Below are 21,006 nucleotides of genomic sequence, written 5' to 3' on the forward strand. Positions count from 1 at the left end.
CTAAGCATTTATCATGCTATTAGGTGACTGACGAAACAAGTGAAGAAATTACTTTCAGTGTCGTGGAAGTTGCACGCAGGAAGGAATGTGAGTAAAATCTCACATATTTACGAATCTACCCTTGTGGAGATTCAAGATGTTGCAAGAGTTTTTAATATTGAATTACGACATGTATACGATATAGTGGATTACATATATATTGTATAAATGGTTTGCTATATTCTATACTGTTATGAATTTATTGGAATTGGTCATTTCGATGACGAGAATTAAATATTGAGCATGTGATTTAATTTGTACAATATGAGGTGTGATTATTGTACGTGGTTTTAACATGGTGTTTGTTAAAACGTTTTGTCTTCGGACGTGTTTATGAAATATGACATGTATATGATATAGCGGATTATATATATATTGTATAAATGGTAAATAGATACATATATATATAGTTTCCTATATAATATACTGTTATGATTTTATCGTGATGATGTCCTTTTGATGACGAGATTGTATATCGAGCATGTGATTTTGATTTGTACAATATGATGTGAGATTATTGTACGTGATTTTAACATGGAGATTGCTAAAATGTTGATTTGTCTTCAGACTTGATTTTTGTACAATATGATGTGAGATTATTGTACGTGTTTGGCAAGTCGGAACCTAGCCTTTAGCCGGGCGAAAGTTACGATATAATTAGAGCTCTAGTCTGTCTGCCGGAGTACTGCATGTGAGGTAACAGGTGGTTATCGGCTCATGAGTACTCATATTTTTGGATGTTAGGAAGCAGGAGGTTGCCCAATATCGGCGGTGTACTACGTGAGAGGTAACATATGTGTACCAGCGTTCATTAGTACCCGTATTATAAATGCATCTGGGTAACCAGAAGGGTTGCCCAATTTCTCACGAGCACTTTCGTTTTCATATTTTGGACAACCAGACGGGCCTTCCATCGACTCATGAGTGCATTTATATTTGATGTTTTTGTGGATTTTCGTATATATTGATATGATAGTTTTATTGTTGTTTTTACTCATACGAGCTGTAAAGCTTACCGGGTTTGTGTTTACAATCCCGGTGCACCAATTCGATAGTGTAGTGGATACTCCGCAGGTGTGGATTAGCGGGAATTGACGGACCGCTCAGAGGACTTGAAGATATTTAGTTCCAACTTGTGTGAGGATTTTGTGCGACTTTCTTGTGAGGATTATACATTTCCATTTGTTATAATGTCGAATTATAATTTGGTTTGTAATAATCGGTTTGACTGAGTTATATTTTAAAGTCAGAGATGATCCGCTGTGGCATTTTAAATGATTTCGATTCATTGAGATTGTTTTGGTGTTTAACGACTTTGAAATTTTGAGTTTTTATGCTCGAAATTTTGGGGTCGTTACATGAGGTTTGCAATCCTTTTAAGTGATGTTTTAAACACTGAACCAATGGTCTACAATAGATATTGCGTGTTTTTCCTATCTTGAACTCGTTCTAGAACGCTGTCGACACGTCCCACTGGGGTTGTGCCAAAATGTTCACGCTCCTTGTGAGTTTAGGTAATCAAATGTTCTCAATTTGAGCGGTATAGGCATGCCAATACTTGCGTACAAGAGTATGTTGAATGTGATTGCACTATCGTGACTTCTAATGCCGATGAATGTAACAAGGATGAGAACTGTAACCTCACTTGGTCTGACGTGTAAGTCGTCTGGTCTGCCAAAGCCTTCTTTCACGTTTCAGTATAAGTCGCTATCAATACTTAAATCACTGCAGTGTGAGTAAGCACAGCTTTAATAGGTAAAACTGGGTTGTTAAGGATGTGAGGTCTTTAGCGGTTTGGATGTTGTTCGTAGAGTTGCCTCGAAGAGGACTTGAATAGGATTTGCCCGAGGGGTCTTTTTAGCATATGTGCTTATTTGTATGTTAAGAGAGTTGTGTATTCTTCTATGCTCTTCACCCCTTTATATAGTAGTCGAATTAGGGTTTCAGCAGTTTCTTTTGATTTTGATTACAATAAGGATTCTCACTTCCTTACTGACTTGACAGTTCATATCTTGGCAAACAGCTTTCTTTTGCAAATAGGATTCCACATATCCTGTAAAAATAAAAAGGCAAAATTGTCAAAATACACCCTAAATTTGGCTGAAATTGTCAATTTGCACCCCGAACTTGCATTTGAGTCAATTTACCACATAACCTTGGTAAAATTACCGATTTGCACCTTATCTGTTAAATTTAACTGTTTCTATCCAATTTTGCATCACATGTCATTCACATGAGGGGTATTGTTGTCATTTTCTATTTATATTTTTCTTAAAAAAATAAAAATATTCTTTAAAATGAGGATTATTTTTTTTAATCAAATTATTTATGTATATCTTTTTTCTACATACTTAATCATACCTCGAATTATATATTCAAGATACCCACCCATTCAAATAAGTGTGTTGTGTATATGTATATATTTTTATATGTACATGTAACGACCCCAAAATTTCGAGCTTAAAAACTCAAAATTTTAAAGTCGTTAAACTCAAAACAATTTCAATGAAATCGAAATCATTTAAAATGCACAGCGGATCATTACTGAGTTCTCAATACAACTCAGGAACCAATTATTACAACCCAAATTTATAATTCAACATTACATAAAATGGAAATGTAATAATCCTCACAACTCTCACAAAACTCACAAATCAAACCACACCAATTTTCCCACAAAATTCCACGCAAGAAACCTCACCACAAGCTGGATACGAACAACTTCGAGTCTCCGGAGTCGTCTCTCAAACTCCACTAATCAACACCTGCGGAATTATCCCCTACACCATTAGATTGGTGCACCGGGATTGTAAACACAAACCCGGTAAGCTTATAGCTCGTATGAGTAAAATCAAAATATAATTCGCATATCAAAATATACGAAAAATCACAAATCAACAAATATAAATGCCCTCATGAGTCAATGGACAGCCCATCTGGTTGTCCCAAAAGAATATGAAATGAAACGCTCATGAGAAAATTAAGTAACCCTTCTGGTTACCCAAATGCATTTATAATACGGGTACCAAGAACGCTGGTACACATCTGTTACCCCTCTCGTAATACACCGCCGATATTGGATAGCCACCCGCTACCCAACATCCAAAACAATCTGAGTACCCATGAGCAGATAACCACCCGTTACCTCACATGCAATACTAAGGCAGACAGACTAGAGCTCTAACTGTATCGTAACTTTCGCCCAGCCAAAGGCTAGGTTTCGACTTGCCAAACACGTACAATAATCTCACATCATATTGTACCAAACATCAGGTCCGAAGACAATCACATTTTAACAATCTCAATGTTAAAAATCACGTACAATAATCTCACATCATATTGTACAAATCAAGATCATAATAAATCATAACAGTATATTATATAGCAAACTATATATATATACGTATTTATTTCCCATTTGTACGATATATATATATATATATATATATAATTCATTATATCTTATACATGTCATAATTTATAATCACGTCCGAAGACAAAACGTTTAACAATCTCAATATTAAACTCACATGCTTGTCATCGAAATGACCTATTTAAAATGAATTCATAACAGTATATATTATAGCAAATCATATATATATGTACTTATTACCATTTATACAATATATATATATATAATCCACTATATTGTATACTTGTCGTATTTCAATATTTAAAACTCTTGCAAAAACCTTAAAATCACCGCAAGGGTGGATTCATAAATATGTGAGATTTTACTCACCTTATCGAGTCGAGCGTAATCCCACAATTTCCGAAGATAATTACTTTCCTCGCTTTATAGATCACCTTGAAAAGATAAGAAAAGAATTTAGAAACGTTTCGTAAACCTTTAAATGCCGAAACAGTAATAATCAGTTATTGTTCACCAATTTTCGGTTTTACGAATTTACTGTTCATGGTTACTATTCACTGTTACTGTTCATGTATTGCTGTACAAATACACAAAATAATACGTATTTCTGTATGTATACATACTGTTTACGTATTTCTGTACATATACACACTGTTTACGTATTTTTGTACATATACATACTGTTTAAATGTAAATACAATCTCAGTAAATAAAATTTACTAATTACCTTTTTACAAATTACTTTTTACAATTACTGAAAGTAATTTATATTTACATTTACCATACGTAAAATTTAATTTACATTTACCGTACGTAAAAAAAATTATATTTACATTTACCGTACGTAAGTAAATTACCAAAATACCCTTCTCGGAATCACTGTACACGCCGCCGCACGTGGCAGCGCGTGGGGTCACGCGCCACTCACTGTGGCAGCGCGTGGGGCCCACGCGCCGACACCAACCAAGGCGCGTATGACGCCACCGCCACCCCAAAACCAACCTCCTTCCTCCCCTCTTCCTCCCCACAGCCTCACGCCGCCCTTAGACCCCTTCACGCTCCCACACGCGCCGCCTAAGGCGGCGGTGTTCATAATCCTCCGATCCCCACAAATCCGACCCAAATCCTCCAAAAATTCATCAACAATACATCACAACAATCACACAAGGTTAATCCTTACCTCAATCAATGTTTTGGACCGTCGGATTCCCTCGAAGGAGCTCCAAAAGTCGCCGTAAGGGCTCGGGTTCGGAGGAAAAGTGATCGATGGAGTCGCTGCTCGAGGTGAGTCTCCCGTGGGTTGATTCGTGTCGTGGAGGAAGGGGGCGAGGTCGCGGTGGTGGCGCCGAGCTCCTTCGATGCCGGCCACGTCGAAATCGACGAACCCGTGGTCAAGCTCCGTCGGCGTTTCTCGATCCTCGCTCGGGGTGCGTCGCCGCTACCACCGGTCGCTGCGTCGTTGTCGCGCGGTCTCAGTGACACCGGCGGTGTCAAGCACGGAGCCAGGTGGAGGGGAATCGTCGGCTTGGAAGGAGAAGGTCGGGGAGAGAGAGTCGCGAGGGAGAGAGAGAAGGAGGGGGCGGATGGAAGAGAGAGAGTGTGGGTTTCCTGATATGGAAACCCTAAACACAATTATCCTATTTATACTAGTTTCCAAATCGGAAAATAACTTCCGACGTTAATAACTTTTACGTACGACGTCCGATTCGAACGCGTCACATACTTACGAACTCGTATCGACGAGCTCTACAACTTTCATGAAGGAAGTTTTCGCAAACGGGCGACGGAATAAAAGTCGATAATTTCGTTCGGAAACGTAACGTTTTAAACGTTCCGAAAACGTATCCGTTACTCGTTTCGTAACGTCGTAACCAATCACATTCATTCTATTTAAATTTCACAATTTCATAGAATTCCAATCACTCAAAAATTGTTTGTAAATTTAGGGTTATTACAGTACATACTTATTTTTAATTTTTTATGTATTTATTTATATTTTTTAATATCTTTTAGCATACCATATCATATAAAATAATACATATATAAATCAATAACATGTTTCAAAAAAAATAAAAAAACATAGTAGCAAGTGTTCCTCTTAAGTAATTTTATTAATTTATTTCATTATTAAATATGAATAAATATATAATGACAATACTGCCTCTCAAATGCATGACATGTGACTTAAAATTGAATGGAAAACATTAAATTTAACGGATGGGGTGCAAATCGGCAATTTTTATCAAGTTTATGAGGTAAATTGACTCAAATGCAAACAGAGTGTAAACTGACAATTATGACCAAGTTTGGGGGTGCAAATTTGGCATTTTTGCCAAATAAAAATAATAAAGATAGTTTGGACCTCAGGTATTGGCATTTGGGCTAAATTACTTAGAATTTAACTTTTAGTTAAATATGGCTCAAACAAATAGGGTTGTCAATTCCGACTCGACCCGATAACATGACTCGAAACTCACACGATATAAAACGGGTTGAACCCGCACGATCAAAAAGTAGGTCAGTAGCGGGTCAACTTGCCATATATGACCCATTTAATAAACGGGTCAATGACAAGTTAACCCGCTAACACAAAATGAATCTGATGACACGTTTAATAAAATGGTCGAACTAAATTCTATATAAATTACGTGTGCACAAGCTATTTAAAATGGTAATATTATATGTATATAAGGGTTTAGTAAGTCTTTTCTGATTTTGAACTTGAATTTTTGGTAATAGATTGAACTTTTTTGTTTGATTCTTGCTTCAGTTGGTTATCTTATCTAAAACGATATGATATATTTATTAAATATGTTAAACGGGTTGGAATCAGGTAACCCGTTTAATAAATAACTTGGGTTTAAATTTAAATTTTTGACACGATTATTAAATGGATTAGGTTTGGGTTTACATTTTATGACAAGCTAGACACATTGACCCACTTTAACCCGACACTATCCATTAACAGCCCTATAAACAAGTTTGTTAATTATAAGTGGTACGGCTAATTACAGTGCGATGAATTAGTAAGACGAGTTGAAACCCAGGAATGCTCCTCAGTTTTTTACATAAGTAACTCAAATGAGTCAAATTGATTGATCTTTAAACACACATAAATATATGTGCGCATATACAGCCCAAACCGATTATGCAGAGCGAAAATCCAGAATCTTATCAATGGAGGCCGTTGTACGGTTGTACCCACGAACCAAAACACTACCGTTTCAGTTTATCTAGGGTTTAGGTTTTGTGAGGGTAAAGCTTGAGAGAGGTATATATATATAACTTTAATTTACCAGTATGACATTGTCATTTCTTCAATAGAACTCGACTCCTTTATCAGATAAAAATGTACCATAACATTATGCTAAAAGGAGGACGCACATATGAAAGAAGGTTAGAATAGATTGGTTTTATAGGCTCCCATGATTGTAAATGCTCCTCACATCCAATCATTTCATATTTAAATACATATTGATCGATTTGTTTTCTCAACAGAAGCTTTTCTATATAAACGTGTGCGTGTGTGTATATCATCATTATGCTTGAAAATCAATTTTCATTGTGCATCATCTATGTCAAGTTTTCAACAGGAATGACGAACCAACTTCGACTAATAACAAGGGTTGGAATACCTGAGAATCCTGAGATAGAACAAACTAAAAGGATTTAATGCACCAAATGTTGTCCTAGGACATGAAAAACGAGCTATGACAATTTTAGCATTAATCAAAATACGACCACCAAATTAAATTGCAGAGATATCTTCCAGCAACAATATGATCATGAAACTTGTGGATCAAACCATCAGATCTGACCATAAGGGAAATAAAAAAAATTGGATTTCGGTGTAAATGAGGATAGTCTTTATTAGATAATTTTGGAAGTCTTACTGCAAGTTTGCAACTAATACTTTCTCCGTTCACATATATAGATACACGGAACTTCATTTTCAAATTAACATGCATAAGAAACTAATTCGATTTGTAGTTAAGGATTCTAGTCATGGTTTTTGGTTGATCAATGCCAGGATACATATATGAATGGATCGTGTTACATGAAGTAATATGATGTCATCTAAAGAAATAGCGCGCTTTAGAACTAACGAATACTCAACATCAGATTGAATTCTAAGAAACTCGATTACAGCATACTTAATTATCGCCCTTGGACTCTTGTAACCAAATTGGCCTCAACTCAAGAATTGGTTGTAGGTAGCCCACATGAACTTACGACTTACTAAGACATTTGGTTTCAGTTGTATGAGTTTGACTGTTTGATATTGATTTGTCACACAGCCTCGACATCTGAATTTGGTAGTTGCAAGTTAACGACGATCACATGAATAATGTTCCCCCTATTTTACTTCAATCACTGGAAAATGGGTCCACATCTTTAAATTAAGACGCTGACATACTTCAACCATCTTTTCTTATTTAACTTTCAATTTTACCCAATCGTTTTAATCAAGTATTTGGTCAAGCAAAACAGAATGATAGAAGCTATGTCATGAACTGATGAAAGTGAAGTCATTAATTGGTAATCGAATGCCGGTTGGAATATGTTTTACGTGATTGTGCATTTGCTAGTGAATGGTTTTGTCCACCCCCACCTACGGATGAGAAAGAAATTCGAGTCCAAGCATTCAGTAGGCCATAGTACTTGGCTTGTTGATCATTCATGTTTCATAACCAATTGCTATGCTTTCTTCTCTACCATTCTCATCAAGTGGTCCTTAACATGTAATATATGCACTTTCGTATTCATAGGTCTTGTGTTTTATCTTCTTTGGCACCACTTCCTCCACACATGAACCAGATAGACTTTTTCTCTCCAATAATATGAACTAGTGTAGTAGGACATCATGGCCCTTGATGGAGAGCTTTTGCTACCCAAAGAGTTATACAGGCCAAAAGATCCAATTATGAATCCAATATACCACACAACTATAACTAGTTATAGAGATACAAGTGCTTGTTTCCCTAATAATTAGTTGCCTAGAGTAGCACTTCTGGGTTTCAGATATCACATTTGTTTTCAAGAGATGTCCCAGATTACTCTGAAAAGGAAGTTGCAAGTTTGCAACAGTTGTGGTCAATTATCATCCGCTGCTGGGACTTGGGAGATGGGCAAATGGTTCCCTGTCACCAATCAAAAATGTCTAAACTACATTTTGTTCAAAACAATGTCTAAATTGTAATCAAATAATTACCAATCAATACAATTTGACAATTGGGTGACGCCCTTATTGAGCAGTGAAAGTGCAGGAGCAACTGAGTGAACACGAGTTACATATTAACTTTCTTGTAAGCAAGCATGATGAACATAGCACCCCCTAGTAACTACACATGTTACAACCAAAATGCAAGTAGAAATATTTGAGACCAGCCAACATGTTGCATGTTCTTAAACAGGCCCGGCAAAACAAAAAAGAAAGCAAGTAATCAAAGGCATGCACCTGTATCTGTATTTCCTTTTCAGATTCGTGGTTTAATTTTACACACCTTATTCGGTACAATTCTACTGTCCTAATAACTTGTTACAAGAAACTTTAAGCGGCGATAGATGAGTTCAACTCACTTAGGATGCGGTAGTAAGTGTTGTGATCTGATGTGTCTCTGAAGCCAGGAATGAAGTCTGTAAAGAATCTAAGGACTGCAGCTAAATGTTGTGAATCACTGGAGTTAAATGCTGCCTCAAGAAACAATGAAGCTCTGACGGTATTGACCTGAATAATTTAGAGAAAGAGAGAGTGAAGCATTCTGAAAAGCTAAAGAACTTTTCTTTCAGCATTTCAGCAAAATAAGTGAGGAAACTGATTTGGCAGGGAAACCTAATTGATTTAAATAAGAGAGAAGAAACAGGTATTCAGCACGGTAAAGGATTAGCAATGATGACAACCATCTTCTCACATTTTCATGATAGGCAACCTTTTACTACTACAAACAAGGAACAGAACTATTACTAAAAGCAACTTGACGCGTATAGCAATCAGAACAGCAAAAAGTCAAGGTGGTTGGAAGACAAACACAGCAAGATGCAGGTAAATGAAATATAAGACGCAGCGATCTACCAAAAAAAATAAAGAAAAAAGGAACCAAGTTGAGAAGTATAATCCTATGTTTTTCCTCAAATTCTAATATAGGATTTACCTTATATTTACGTGCATAGCGTAATGCTTCAAGGTAATACCCTTCTTTCACCAGCACCAGTACATAGTCCTCATGTAAAGAGAGCTGCCTTAGCATATCCAAGCCCAGTTTTCTCGTCCTGGAATTCTGACGGCCAGACTCTAGGAGTTGCATTGCTACTTCTTTAGAAGGTTCAAGAATCTGTTACGGAAGAGTTTAAACCATCAACACCAGATCAAGCGAAAACAGAAAAGCATCCCAAGCACATAATTATGAACATATACAGACACCTTGTTTAAGACAAACAGCCCAAGCTCTGCATATCGCTCACTGCGAGATAGCAATTGGATGGTGAGGACATGGAGATTAGGACAGACTTCAACCTTTTCCATATTAGCACTGCAACAACAAACAAACAAATCAACTGGATAACAGTGACCATTCCCTGTTGTTATCAGATATAAAGGCTTCAAATCCTTGGCTGTCACAAACCAGATCTTGTTCCTTCCCCCCTCCTCCCTCCCCTTCCCTCCACTCATATGATTGAAAAGGGAAAACTTTTCTAGGTTGACAATTGATACCAACATGGTTCACAAAAATTTGAGTGCTATCACTTTGGTCACGAAGTCAATTAACACTCTAATATATATATATATATATATATATATATATGAATAGGAGTTGAACCATTTAACACCATTTTACTTTGATACAAAAGTAAACTAAGGCGGTAAGATCACTTGGACAGTCGATCAAACTTTAGGTTCTTTACACCTCAATTAAAACCAATCACCTTTTCAAAGACAGAGCCTAGCCCTGAACTCATAGAGCATTGTTTGGACCAACAAAAAATGCACATCAAGCGAGGACTCTTCTACCCACACCAGTATTGAAATTGAAGGGCCAGAATAAATTAACAATTCATAAATATTGGCATTACCTGCGAAGAAACTCAACAATTATAGCAACCAAGTAAGAGGGTTCTCCCACCATCTCTTCATCTACAGGAGCAAACACAAAACTGAATATTTCATCTGGTGAAATTGCTGGAGAGGTAAGTTGAGACTCTTGCTGCTCAGAAAGATTAGCATTCAATGAAGACCGAACTTCAGATACAGAAGTTTCAGCACTGGTTAACTTCCCTCTGTCCATTTTACTATCGAAGATTTGAAAGCTAGCCTCCTCCTCAGAGTCCGAATTTGAAAAGGTTAGAAATCTATTAGGCGATTCACTGTCCACTCCAGCAGAAGATTCATACTTGATGGGTTTTCCAGTAGAATCTATTCTACTGGCAGATGCATCAGCAGTTAAATTAGAAGCAGTTGTGTGTGCTTTGCCAGAAGGTAATGTTCTTCCAGCTTTGGTTCCCTTTACATAATTTCCTGTCTTACTAGAATGAGAATACGAGGAAACTAAAACATCTATTGTCCTAGCAACTGCGGCCACAGGTCTCCGTTCAAGAATAACAGTCCTTGCTATTGACAAGCACAACTGCTTAGCCTGAAAATGAAGTGGAAAAAGGATCGCCAAAAGTAATTTAACATATTAGACAAGACCAGAGGACACCACAGGAAAATGTGACTATTCCACTAAAAATTCAACCACAAGGACTTCCCTTTTGACATCAGCAACAATATTACCTACAAAAGTGGGTCTTGTAATCATGATTGACCCCAAAAGAAAATAATTATCATGCTGAAGCAAATGAAGACTTTTACCTTATTCGCCTCCAACTTTCGTCGCTGCAAGAATTCTAGAACTGATGGTACTTCTGAGCTACTGGCAGAAATTGCCTGCAACCATTGCACAGGGATAGAGAGAGATTAATGCACTTTCTTTGTTCTTTTATTTCTTATTAACAAGTCATGCATGAAAACATTCTTGCTAGTAAATGATGCAGCAGAGAATAAAAGGATACTTGCCTCAAGATCCAAATGGATCTTCCACAAGAGTTTATTAGAAACAGAAAATATGAGGTCAGGGACAAGAAATGTCCAGTCATCTCCATAAATAATTGCTTCATGATCACTAACAGCAATCACTTCTGAAGTTTCATTATCTTCCCTATTTGATCGCAGCGAAGAAGAATTGGACCTGGGGAAACCCCGAAATAGTAGAGGAAGTGGTGCAGATATGGGTGCTCGAGAATCAGCATATATATCATACAGGATAACCACCTTCGCATCAATTTGATGCACAAGCAGTACATTATCAACCACACTCGCAGCAACCTTGCTTGAATATATAGGCAAGGAACCCTGCAAAGTAGGACATAATAATTTGAAAGAATTACACATTGTATCTTAAATACAAAACAAATAGAGGTCATGAATCCTAAGGTTAACTAAAAAAACGCAACAAGTCACCTCTCACAAATATCCACTCAACCCAGACCTACAAGTAGTTATCTCAAATATTTCCAACAATGAGATCAGGCCGCAAAACAATTTCTTTTCTTTATTTTGCAAATCCTTCAACCTGAGATATTTTGGGATCTCTATTTCTTTATTTGTAATAATAGTAAAAGATCAGCTTTTGATTCCTTATCAGCTTCCTTGTTGTATGTTGCGTCTTGTTTTGATAAAAAGCTGTCTCTTTTCAAAAAACAAAAATATATATATATATATAATAGTAAAATAACAGCTTTTGATCATAATGACAACATGAACATTAATAACCTTGAAAACTATAACACTTTAAAAACAGTTTACTCATCAGGACGGAAATGTCAAAACAGAGAGCTATGACAAAAGAAAAGGTACACCAAAACTCAGGTACGCTAGCCACTCCAGAATCATATGGTGTGTCACATCTTAAAGCTTTAGTAAATTGAACCCTTGTGATGGGAGTAATAGATTGACGGGGGAGGCCAGCTCAAGTTGCGGAGTAACAGAAACAATTCAGCTACAAGGAATTAATAAAAAATACGAAAATTTTCCTTTTAATGAACAACCGTTTAACTCTTGCAAATTTACAATTCATCTCTTAATCAATTCAATGCACATCAGGAATATTCCTATAGTAATTTACCCTTGCTAGAATCCTTCATGAATATCAATAAAACACAAGCAAACAAAATACATATCAAAAAGTAACCACAAATGAATGTTCAAGGTTTGATGGATACATGGAGTATCTGAAGTACATCCTCCATTAGTGCAATACATAACCAATTGGTTGAAAATTCAAACCACTGGACCAAAACATACCAAAGACAGAATGAATATAAAAAGTACCTGTTGTACCACTACATCGCGGTAAAACCTATAAGAATGGAGGAGCATTGCAATCCTATCGACTTGCAGGCAATATATTCTTCCATAGCTGAAAAGGAAAAGCCAGGTCACAATTGAAATTTAATTTGCAAAATAATATAGCAAGAGAAACAATCTGATGAAATCATACACAGTGACGATGAAAATATCTTCAGCAGCTAGGACGGGCTTATTGTTAGCCTCGGATTTAGCCATTGCCATCTCAAACTTTGGCAAACGAATAATCCCTGCCGATGAAAGCTAAGACAAGAATTAAATGTGTCAGACCATTAACAATATGCATGTAATAACCCTAAATTTTCAAATACAATATTTGATTTGATTTGAATTCTATAAAGTTATGAAATTCAGTTAAAATGAATATGATTGTTTGCAACTTTACGGAACAGAAACGTTCTCGGAACGTTTAATAAGAAAAACATTACGTTTCCGAACGAAATTATCGACTTTTATTCCGTCACCCGTTTGCGAAAACTTCCTTCACGAAAGTTGTAGAGCTCGTCGATACGAGTTTGTGAGTATGTGACGCGTTCGAATCGGACGTCGTACGTAAAAGTTATTAACGACGGAAGTTAGTTTCCGATTTTAGAGGGGGGGTATAAAAGGAAATTTTTCAGCTAGGGTTCCCATAATTGGAAACCCATTTTTCTCTCTCACCCCGCCTCCTTTTCTCCTCTCTCCCGAAAACTCTCTCACCCTCTCGGCTCACCAACAAATCGCCGCCCTCCGTGCGCCGTGCTCCTCACCGCCGGCATCAGCGGCCTCACAACCACGACGCGACCTCCCTCCGAGCAAGGCACGGACTCCAGCGACGCCGTGAAGCTTCGGCGTGACTCACAAGAACCGAGCACAGTCGGTCTGATCCAACCAACGAGCTCCAACGATTTCAAACCGTGTTTTGGGTAAGGATTTGGTTAATTCAATTGTTGAATTGCTTGTTGGTGAATTTGTGGATGTTTTGGAGAGATTTGAGGTAGATCGGAGTGGGAGAACAGAGGAAGAGAGGAAGGAGATTTCCGCCGCCATGGATGGCGCGTGGGGGGGGCGTGGGATAGCCTAGGGATGGTCTGAGACCGTAGGAAGGAAGAGGGAGGAGAAAGGAAGAGAAATGGGGCGGCGGTGGCGTGACACGCGCCGTTGGTGGCGTCGGCGCGTGTGCCCCACGCGCGGCCTGCCGGCGGGTGGCGCGTGTACCCCACGCGCCGCCACGTGCTGCGGCGTGAACAGTGATCCCGAGAAGAGTATTTTAGTAATTTACTTACGTACGGTAAATGTAAATGTAAATTTTATTTACGTACGGTAAATGTAAATATAAATTACTTTCAGTAATTGTAAAAAGTAATTTGTAAAAGATAATTTAGTAAATTTTATTTACTGAGATTGTATTTACATTTGAATAGTATGTATACGTACAGAAATACGTAAACAATATGTATACGTACAGAAATACGTAAACAATATGTATACGTACAGAAATACGTATTAATTGTGTATTTGTACAGTAATACATGAACAGTACTGTGAATAGTATCAGTGAATAGTATCAGTGAACAGTAAATTCGTAAAACCGGCAATTGCTGAACAGTAACCGATTATTACTGTTTCGGCATTTAAAGGTTTACGAAACGTTTCTAAATTCTTTTCTTATCTTTTCAAGGTGATCTATAAAGCGAGGAAATGAATTATCTTCGGAAATTGTGGGATTACGCTCGACTCGATAAGGTGAGTAAAATCTCACATTTACGAATCTACCCTTGCGGAGATTCAAGATTATGCATAATTTTAAAAAATGAAATATGACATGTATATGATATAGTGGAATATATATTTGTATAAATGGTAAATAGGTACATATATATAGTTTGCTATATTATATACTGTTATGATTTCGTGGTGAATATGTTCATTTTGGTGAGAAGATTTATATATCAAGCATGTGATTTGATTTGTACAATATGACATGATGATTATTGTATTGGTTTTAACATTGAGTTTTGTTAAAACGTGTTTGTCTTCGGACGTGTTTTATGTATTCGGACGAATTATATCTTCGGACGTGTTTTATGTCTTCGGACGTGTTTGTCTTCAGACGTGTTTATGTCTTCGGACGTGTTTTGTATTCGGACGTGTTTATGTGTTCGGACCAGTCTTCGGACGTGTTGGCATGTCGGAACCTAGTTTTTGGCCGGGCGAAAGTTACGATACAGTTAGAGCTCTAGTCTGTCTGCCTTAGTACTGCATGTGAGGTAACGGGTGGTTATCTGCTCATGGGTACTCAGATTGTTTTGGATGTTGGGTAGCGGGTGGCTATCCAATATCGGCGGTGTATTACGAGAGGGGTAACAGATGTGTACCAGCGTTCTTGGTACCCGTAATATAAATGCATTTGGGTAACCAGAAGGGTTACTCAATTTCTCATGAGCGTTTTATCTCATATTTCTTTGGGACGACCAGATGGGCCGTCCATTGACTCATGAGTGCATTTATATTTGATGATTTGTGATTTTTCGTATATATTGATATGCGATTATATTTTCATTTTACTCATACGAGCTATAAGCTTACCGAGTTTGTGTTTACAATCCCGGTGCACCAATCCGATGGTGTAGGGGATAATTCCGCAGGTGTTGATTAGTGGAAATTGAGTGACAACTCCGAAGGCTCGAAGTCGTTCGAATCCTACTTGTGGTGAGGTTTTTAGCGTGGATTTGTGTGTGAGAATTGGTGTGGTTTTATTTGTGAGATTTGTGAGTGATTGTGAGGATTATTACATTTCCATTTTATGTATGGATTATAAATTTGGTTTGTAATAATTGGTTTGACTGAGTTGTATTGAGAACTCAGAATTGATCCGCTGTGACATTTTAAATGATTTCGATTTCATTAAGATTATTTTGTGTTTAACGACTTTAAAATTTTGAGTTTTTAAGCTCGAAATTTTGGGGCCGTTACAATGCACAGCATGTCACTATAACCAAAAACAATCAATAACCAAGCTCAAGAAAAAAAAAATTACATCATAAACACCCGAAAATATACCCCAAGGAAAGAATGAAATTTGTTGTTTTAGAAAATGGAAGGCATAAGCCAATTTGGTACTATGTTAGATGATTCCCTTCCGTCAAATTTGCTACTCTGGCTTCCAAAATTAACCAACTCGCTTTCCAAAATTTTCAAAGTTAGCCATTTGCAATCCTAGCTATTCAAAATAATAAATATTGGACGGAGGTTTTGATGAATCAATATCACAGAAGGGTAGTACATTGGCTTTGAAAACATAGGGTAGCAAATAATCAGAAATAAAAATGAGGGTGTCAAATTGACTATAAGCCAAAACGAAACCTATATGCAACATTTCTTCAAAAATCATAACGAATACATTTGCTTGCACAAATTTGCAATCATTACCAATTACAAAAGAGTCGAAACGGCATACCTTTATTCACTCGTGCTTTTTTAACATGTCATTAAAGTTGTACCGTAAGTGGAGCAGAGAAGGGCAGGACTGTTAAAAATCAACTGAAGCCTCTTACACTAGCCTCAAAACAAACAAAAAACAAAAAAAGGAAAATCGTTCACTGTTCTTATACACTAGCCTAACCTGTGTCGATCGGCAATGTTTTGCCGAATATTGTATTTTTAGGTGAAGAGGACTTTGTTTACTATAAGAAAAAAAAACTCCAATGTTTGATAATCTTTTTAGAAGTTAAGAAAATAAGGAAAAAAAGAAACAACGTTTAATTCTCTTAAAAGGAAAGAAAACTCATTGTTTTATATCCCTGTATTTTTTTAATCTCTGTTGTTTCAGCTTTTTATACATCAAATACACACTTTTAGTGTTTTAAAGGAGAAGGGCAATTTCAGAGATTTCAAAATTTTAACCTTAAGGGTTGCTTGCTTAGTTAATGTGACATGCTTTCGACAACATAACAAGGCTATGCCAACCCATTTGAATTTAAAATCCCAGGACTCAAATAAACATTAGTTCACACATTTGTTTTTCAAAACACCAAGGAAGAGAGCAGCTTACAGTATTGAAACAGAATAACCATGAGAACAGCGGACACATACCTGAAAACCGGTAAAGGTTTTGCACTGCATTCCAGAAGCAAGAAGAACCAGGCGACTTTCATGTGTATAAACATACCAACTGACATTCAATTTTCTTGTCTCGACCAATTGAAGTGACTTTAACTCCGAATTGTAAGCATATAAGTCCAGCCCACTGAGATTGAACTTCAAATTAGTAAAGTGAAACTATTTGGCATTAACAAATATAAAAGAGAAAATGTGAAGTGTTTAAAAGTATCTATAAGATGATTGCATTACAAGAAGTTTCATAGCATGCTCAATATCCTGTCTATCTAATCCAAAGCTTGAGATAACAGCCAACACCAACCCCACCTTCTGCCTAATAGTCAATGACAAGGGGTGACAACAAATAAATTTTCTCCTACCCATGCAAGGTGTGTGAGACCCTTGCCCAGTATGCTTCTAAGATAAAATATAAGTCATATTTTTGCTCAGACATGAAATCGATACTGAACACATGTATAAATACATATTACAAAGAATGTAATTCGCAGATGATGCAAGTAATAGTATTTAAATGAAGTGATGAAATATGTTCCATAAAATCTCATTACCTGGTCTTTACAAAAACAATATCACACAATGGACAATCTGTCCAAAAGAACCCCAGTATACTCTCTGACTCAGACTTGCACCTCTGACTAAATGTTTCTCCATTTCCTCTACCCCAAAATTGTATCTATTGATCAGATCGTTGGACAGCTATAAACTTTGAGTCTAAGGAATATCGAATAGATACGACGGGCCCTTCAGTAAGTGAATCAGAGGTAGGAGCAACCATCGGATCAAAAGGAACAGTTTTCCAACAAAAGACCTATATTAATAGAAAAATCAAAGGACAGGAAAAAAGAAAATAAAAAAAAAACATTAGGATCAATTGGAAAGGAGTCACAAACTTTAATGTATTTAATCAAAAGATAATATACATTTCACATTTTCTTGAAAACAAAAGATACATGAAATTAATCACAACTTTACCTGATCTGATGTTGGGGAAAGTAGCAACTTATTTCCATCATCATAAAATAAACCCCTAGATCCAGGTGTGTTGCATCTTAGGGGAAGATATGGAATATAAACATGTGATAGAGCACCAGACCCAGTCAAACCACTACTAGGCTGTGAGCTTGATGCTTTTCCGGACATATTGTTAATTGGTATTTTAGACTTTTGAATAGTAAGAGGAGATTTTGCAAGGACTGCTGCAAGTAATCCTAAACCCAGCTCATTCGTAAGTACTTCTGCAGATATTATTAACTGAAGGTCATTCACTTAAGCAATATTTTAAATTGTACAGTGTGAAAGCTAATAAGACTTCTCAATACGTACATGAATACTTCTTTCAGTGGCCTTCTAACTACTGCCTGAAGAACTGCATACCGCACTCCAGACTCAAGCTTTTCCTCGCAGCTATTTCAAGCAGAATGAGAATTTAAATGTTGTGCTAAAAGACTACAGAAAAACGGCCCAAGACTTGAAAAAAACAATTAAGGAAGCATGAATCAGTACCACGTGTTGCATGCAACTCTTCAATGCAAGAAATTCCTTCAAGCACATATCACGTTCAACTTGTGGAACCTTTGCTGCAGCACAACCTCCGTATTCCCTTGCCTGTAAGAAAGATATATACCTTAAGCTACTGCACCATGAGTGCATTATGTATAATATAACGATAAAAAAAATACATGAGTGACTTCACAGTCTAATTTTCTCAGCTTGTGCTTCTCCATTTTCTTTTGTGCTTCCATACATTTCTTTTCTTTGGTTTTATTTTACACATAGAACTGAGATCTTATTATAATAATGGTAAATTTTTTATTTCAAATGACAGAACCAGCAAAGCCATTCTAAATAGAGGAAGTCACTTCCCAAAAATAAAAAAAGACATTAATCTTGTTCTTCCACATGAATACTCTTCTTTTACATGAACATGATGTTCAAATATATGATATACTTATTCAAGAACCCCCAAGTTCCCCACTTCAGCACAATCTCCCTCGTGATAGTAACAAATCTAATCAACACAAAGATATACTATTCCATTACTAGCACCTTTTCTCCTAATACTCCACTCAGATGCAAAATTCTACATTGTCACATTTTAAGCATAGATCACACTCTATACTTCGGAATATCTTCTAAATTCCGTACTTCACCGCGCATCAAAATCTTAATGCCGGCATTTCTTAACCCCAAAATTTTAAGATTTCAGGTAAAAAAAAAGTCCTCATACAAACTCCCATACATTCATTCAATTTGCACCTCGAATAAATATTTAATTGCAATGGAATCAATCAGTGTGCCGAAACAAAATAGAAGGGGAAATGTGAAGTGACCTGAGCTGCACAAGTGACTAAAATGCGGTGAAGCTTGGACGTGGATTTCTTATCTTTCATACCCAATCAACTGTGGAGCAAACAGAACAAGGAATCAACATCACAATTCGGATATAGAACAAAGTAGCAGTCAAAATTCACATCATCAACTACATATATTCATTCAGAAACAATCGACAACCCTCGATTAGACCCTACCTACGGTTTCGTTGCAATTCGATTCTGTAGGAATCGGATGATGGAGCAGACGAAGCAAGAGAGTTACGGGGTGAAGTGATGATGGGATTTTGATTGGGATTTTGAGAAGAAGAGAATGAGGGAGTCTGCGAAGACGGTAACCGAACCTAACAGTCGTTGTGTCATGCGTCAACTAATTCCCGAGTTAAGGCAGTAAACTTTGAGCTTAAGCCACGAGTCGGGTCGGGTTTAGTGAAGATTTTGAGGGACTGGATCGGGTCCGGGACCTATAAGGGCTCTATCTATCTGTGAGACTTCATGTTTATTGGTAACCACAGGGGTATGCATTTCTTATCCGAAATGCGGTACCGCGCCGGATCGCACCGATTTTAATGGATGACAGACCGCACCGTTTTATGTTGATCGGATTAGGATTGTGAAAATATCAAACCTGCTTATAAATTGATTAAATTAGAATTAGACATTTCCCAACCGGATAAAACCAAACAGCACTGGTTTAAAATAATTAATTATTTTTATTATATATTTAACAATAACATGATAATATAGTAATGCACTAATACCCTAATAGTAACAAAACATTATCTCTAATGCTCTAAGTCGCAAGATTGTCAAGATGTATTTTAAATTGACTAAATCATATCTTTTTTTACCGCTTCGTCTTTCTTTTTCTTTTTAGTTTTTATCTCGTAGTATATTTCAAGACTTAAGAGATATTATTATGTAGTATTATTTAAAAATTTGTGCCTTCAAACGTGGTTAGTATTTTAATTTATAATATTATTTAGAGACTTTATAAATTTATTTATTTCAGTTTGATATGTAGAACAAATGGTTTATCCGAAACCGCATCAGAAATGTGGTTTACCGGATAAACGGTTTGACCAAATCGAATACTGGATTTGGTTTGTAAAATGATCAAACCATTTAAAGTGGGTTGGATTAGATTTTGCCTCCAACCCGAACGGTACCCTCACTGTGCACACCCCTAGGTAACCGTATGTGTGACAGATAACTGTCATTTGGGCGACTAGCCCATGTGTTTGGCAAAAGTCAACTCGCCACTAATCGGAAAGTGGTGATCAAATCGGCTGCAAGGAATATTAGCACTGAATTACATGTGCGTAGTTGATTATCAACGAGCTTGCTGAAAGAACTTGGCAAGAGATTAGCTTTGGTACTATGAATTTATGATGGAACATACCCACCAAATATGGTTTGGATACATGCTATTCTTATTGTATTGTTCGTTCTATTCTTGGTCCTTGTGATTGTTGTTTGGGTGAGATTTAGGTTGTTACTTTTTTTTTTTGGCAAGTTCAGAACTTCATTAAACCAAAGAAACCAAGCACACGACTGAGCCTCCTACAATATTAGTGAGGGCAAGGCAGACCATCATACACCAAAATGTTCAGCAAAGAGGGAGGAGGGGAGGAGGACCAATCACTAAGACAGAGATCTCGCAAGGCTAAAGAAGCAACATGATTAGTTGCTTTATTAGCATTTGGACAAGCGCCAGCTAATTGTCCGGATTGAGCTAAGATACCGAGCTTTAAGAAAAA

The 21,006-nt window shown here is 36.8% G+C and overlaps 1 protein-coding gene across 1 annotated transcript; it reads right to left on the reverse strand.

Moving 5' to 3' along the window:
* Nucleotides 1-8,686: 8,686 nt before the first annotated feature.
* LOC126799325 (uncharacterized) lies at nucleotides 8,687-19,616 on the reverse strand. Its single transcript, XM_050526509.1, is given in 15 exon segments — nucleotides 8,687-9,140; nucleotides 9,565-9,744; nucleotides 9,834-9,942; nucleotides 10,484-11,043; nucleotides 11,262-11,336; nucleotides 11,466-11,801; nucleotides 12,780-12,867; nucleotides 12,949-13,058; nucleotides 16,890-17,043; nucleotides 17,465-17,724; nucleotides 17,889-18,151; nucleotides 18,240-18,320; nucleotides 18,420-18,521; nucleotides 19,247-19,316; nucleotides 19,445-19,616. Coding segments are annotated over 11 exon segments (2,217 nt in total). The 5' UTR covers nucleotides 18,057-18,151; nucleotides 18,240-18,320; nucleotides 18,420-18,521; nucleotides 19,247-19,316; nucleotides 19,445-19,616; the 3' UTR covers nucleotides 8,687-8,963.
* Nucleotides 19,617-21,006: the final 1,390 nt, after the last annotated feature.

The sequence above is a fragment of the Argentina anserina genome, chromosome 6 (genome assembly GCF_933775445.1).
Source record: "Argentina anserina chromosome 6, drPotAnse1.1, whole genome shotgun sequence".
In the NCBI taxonomy this organism is placed as follows: domain Eukaryota; kingdom Viridiplantae; phylum Streptophyta; class Magnoliopsida; order Rosales; family Rosaceae; genus Argentina; species Argentina anserina.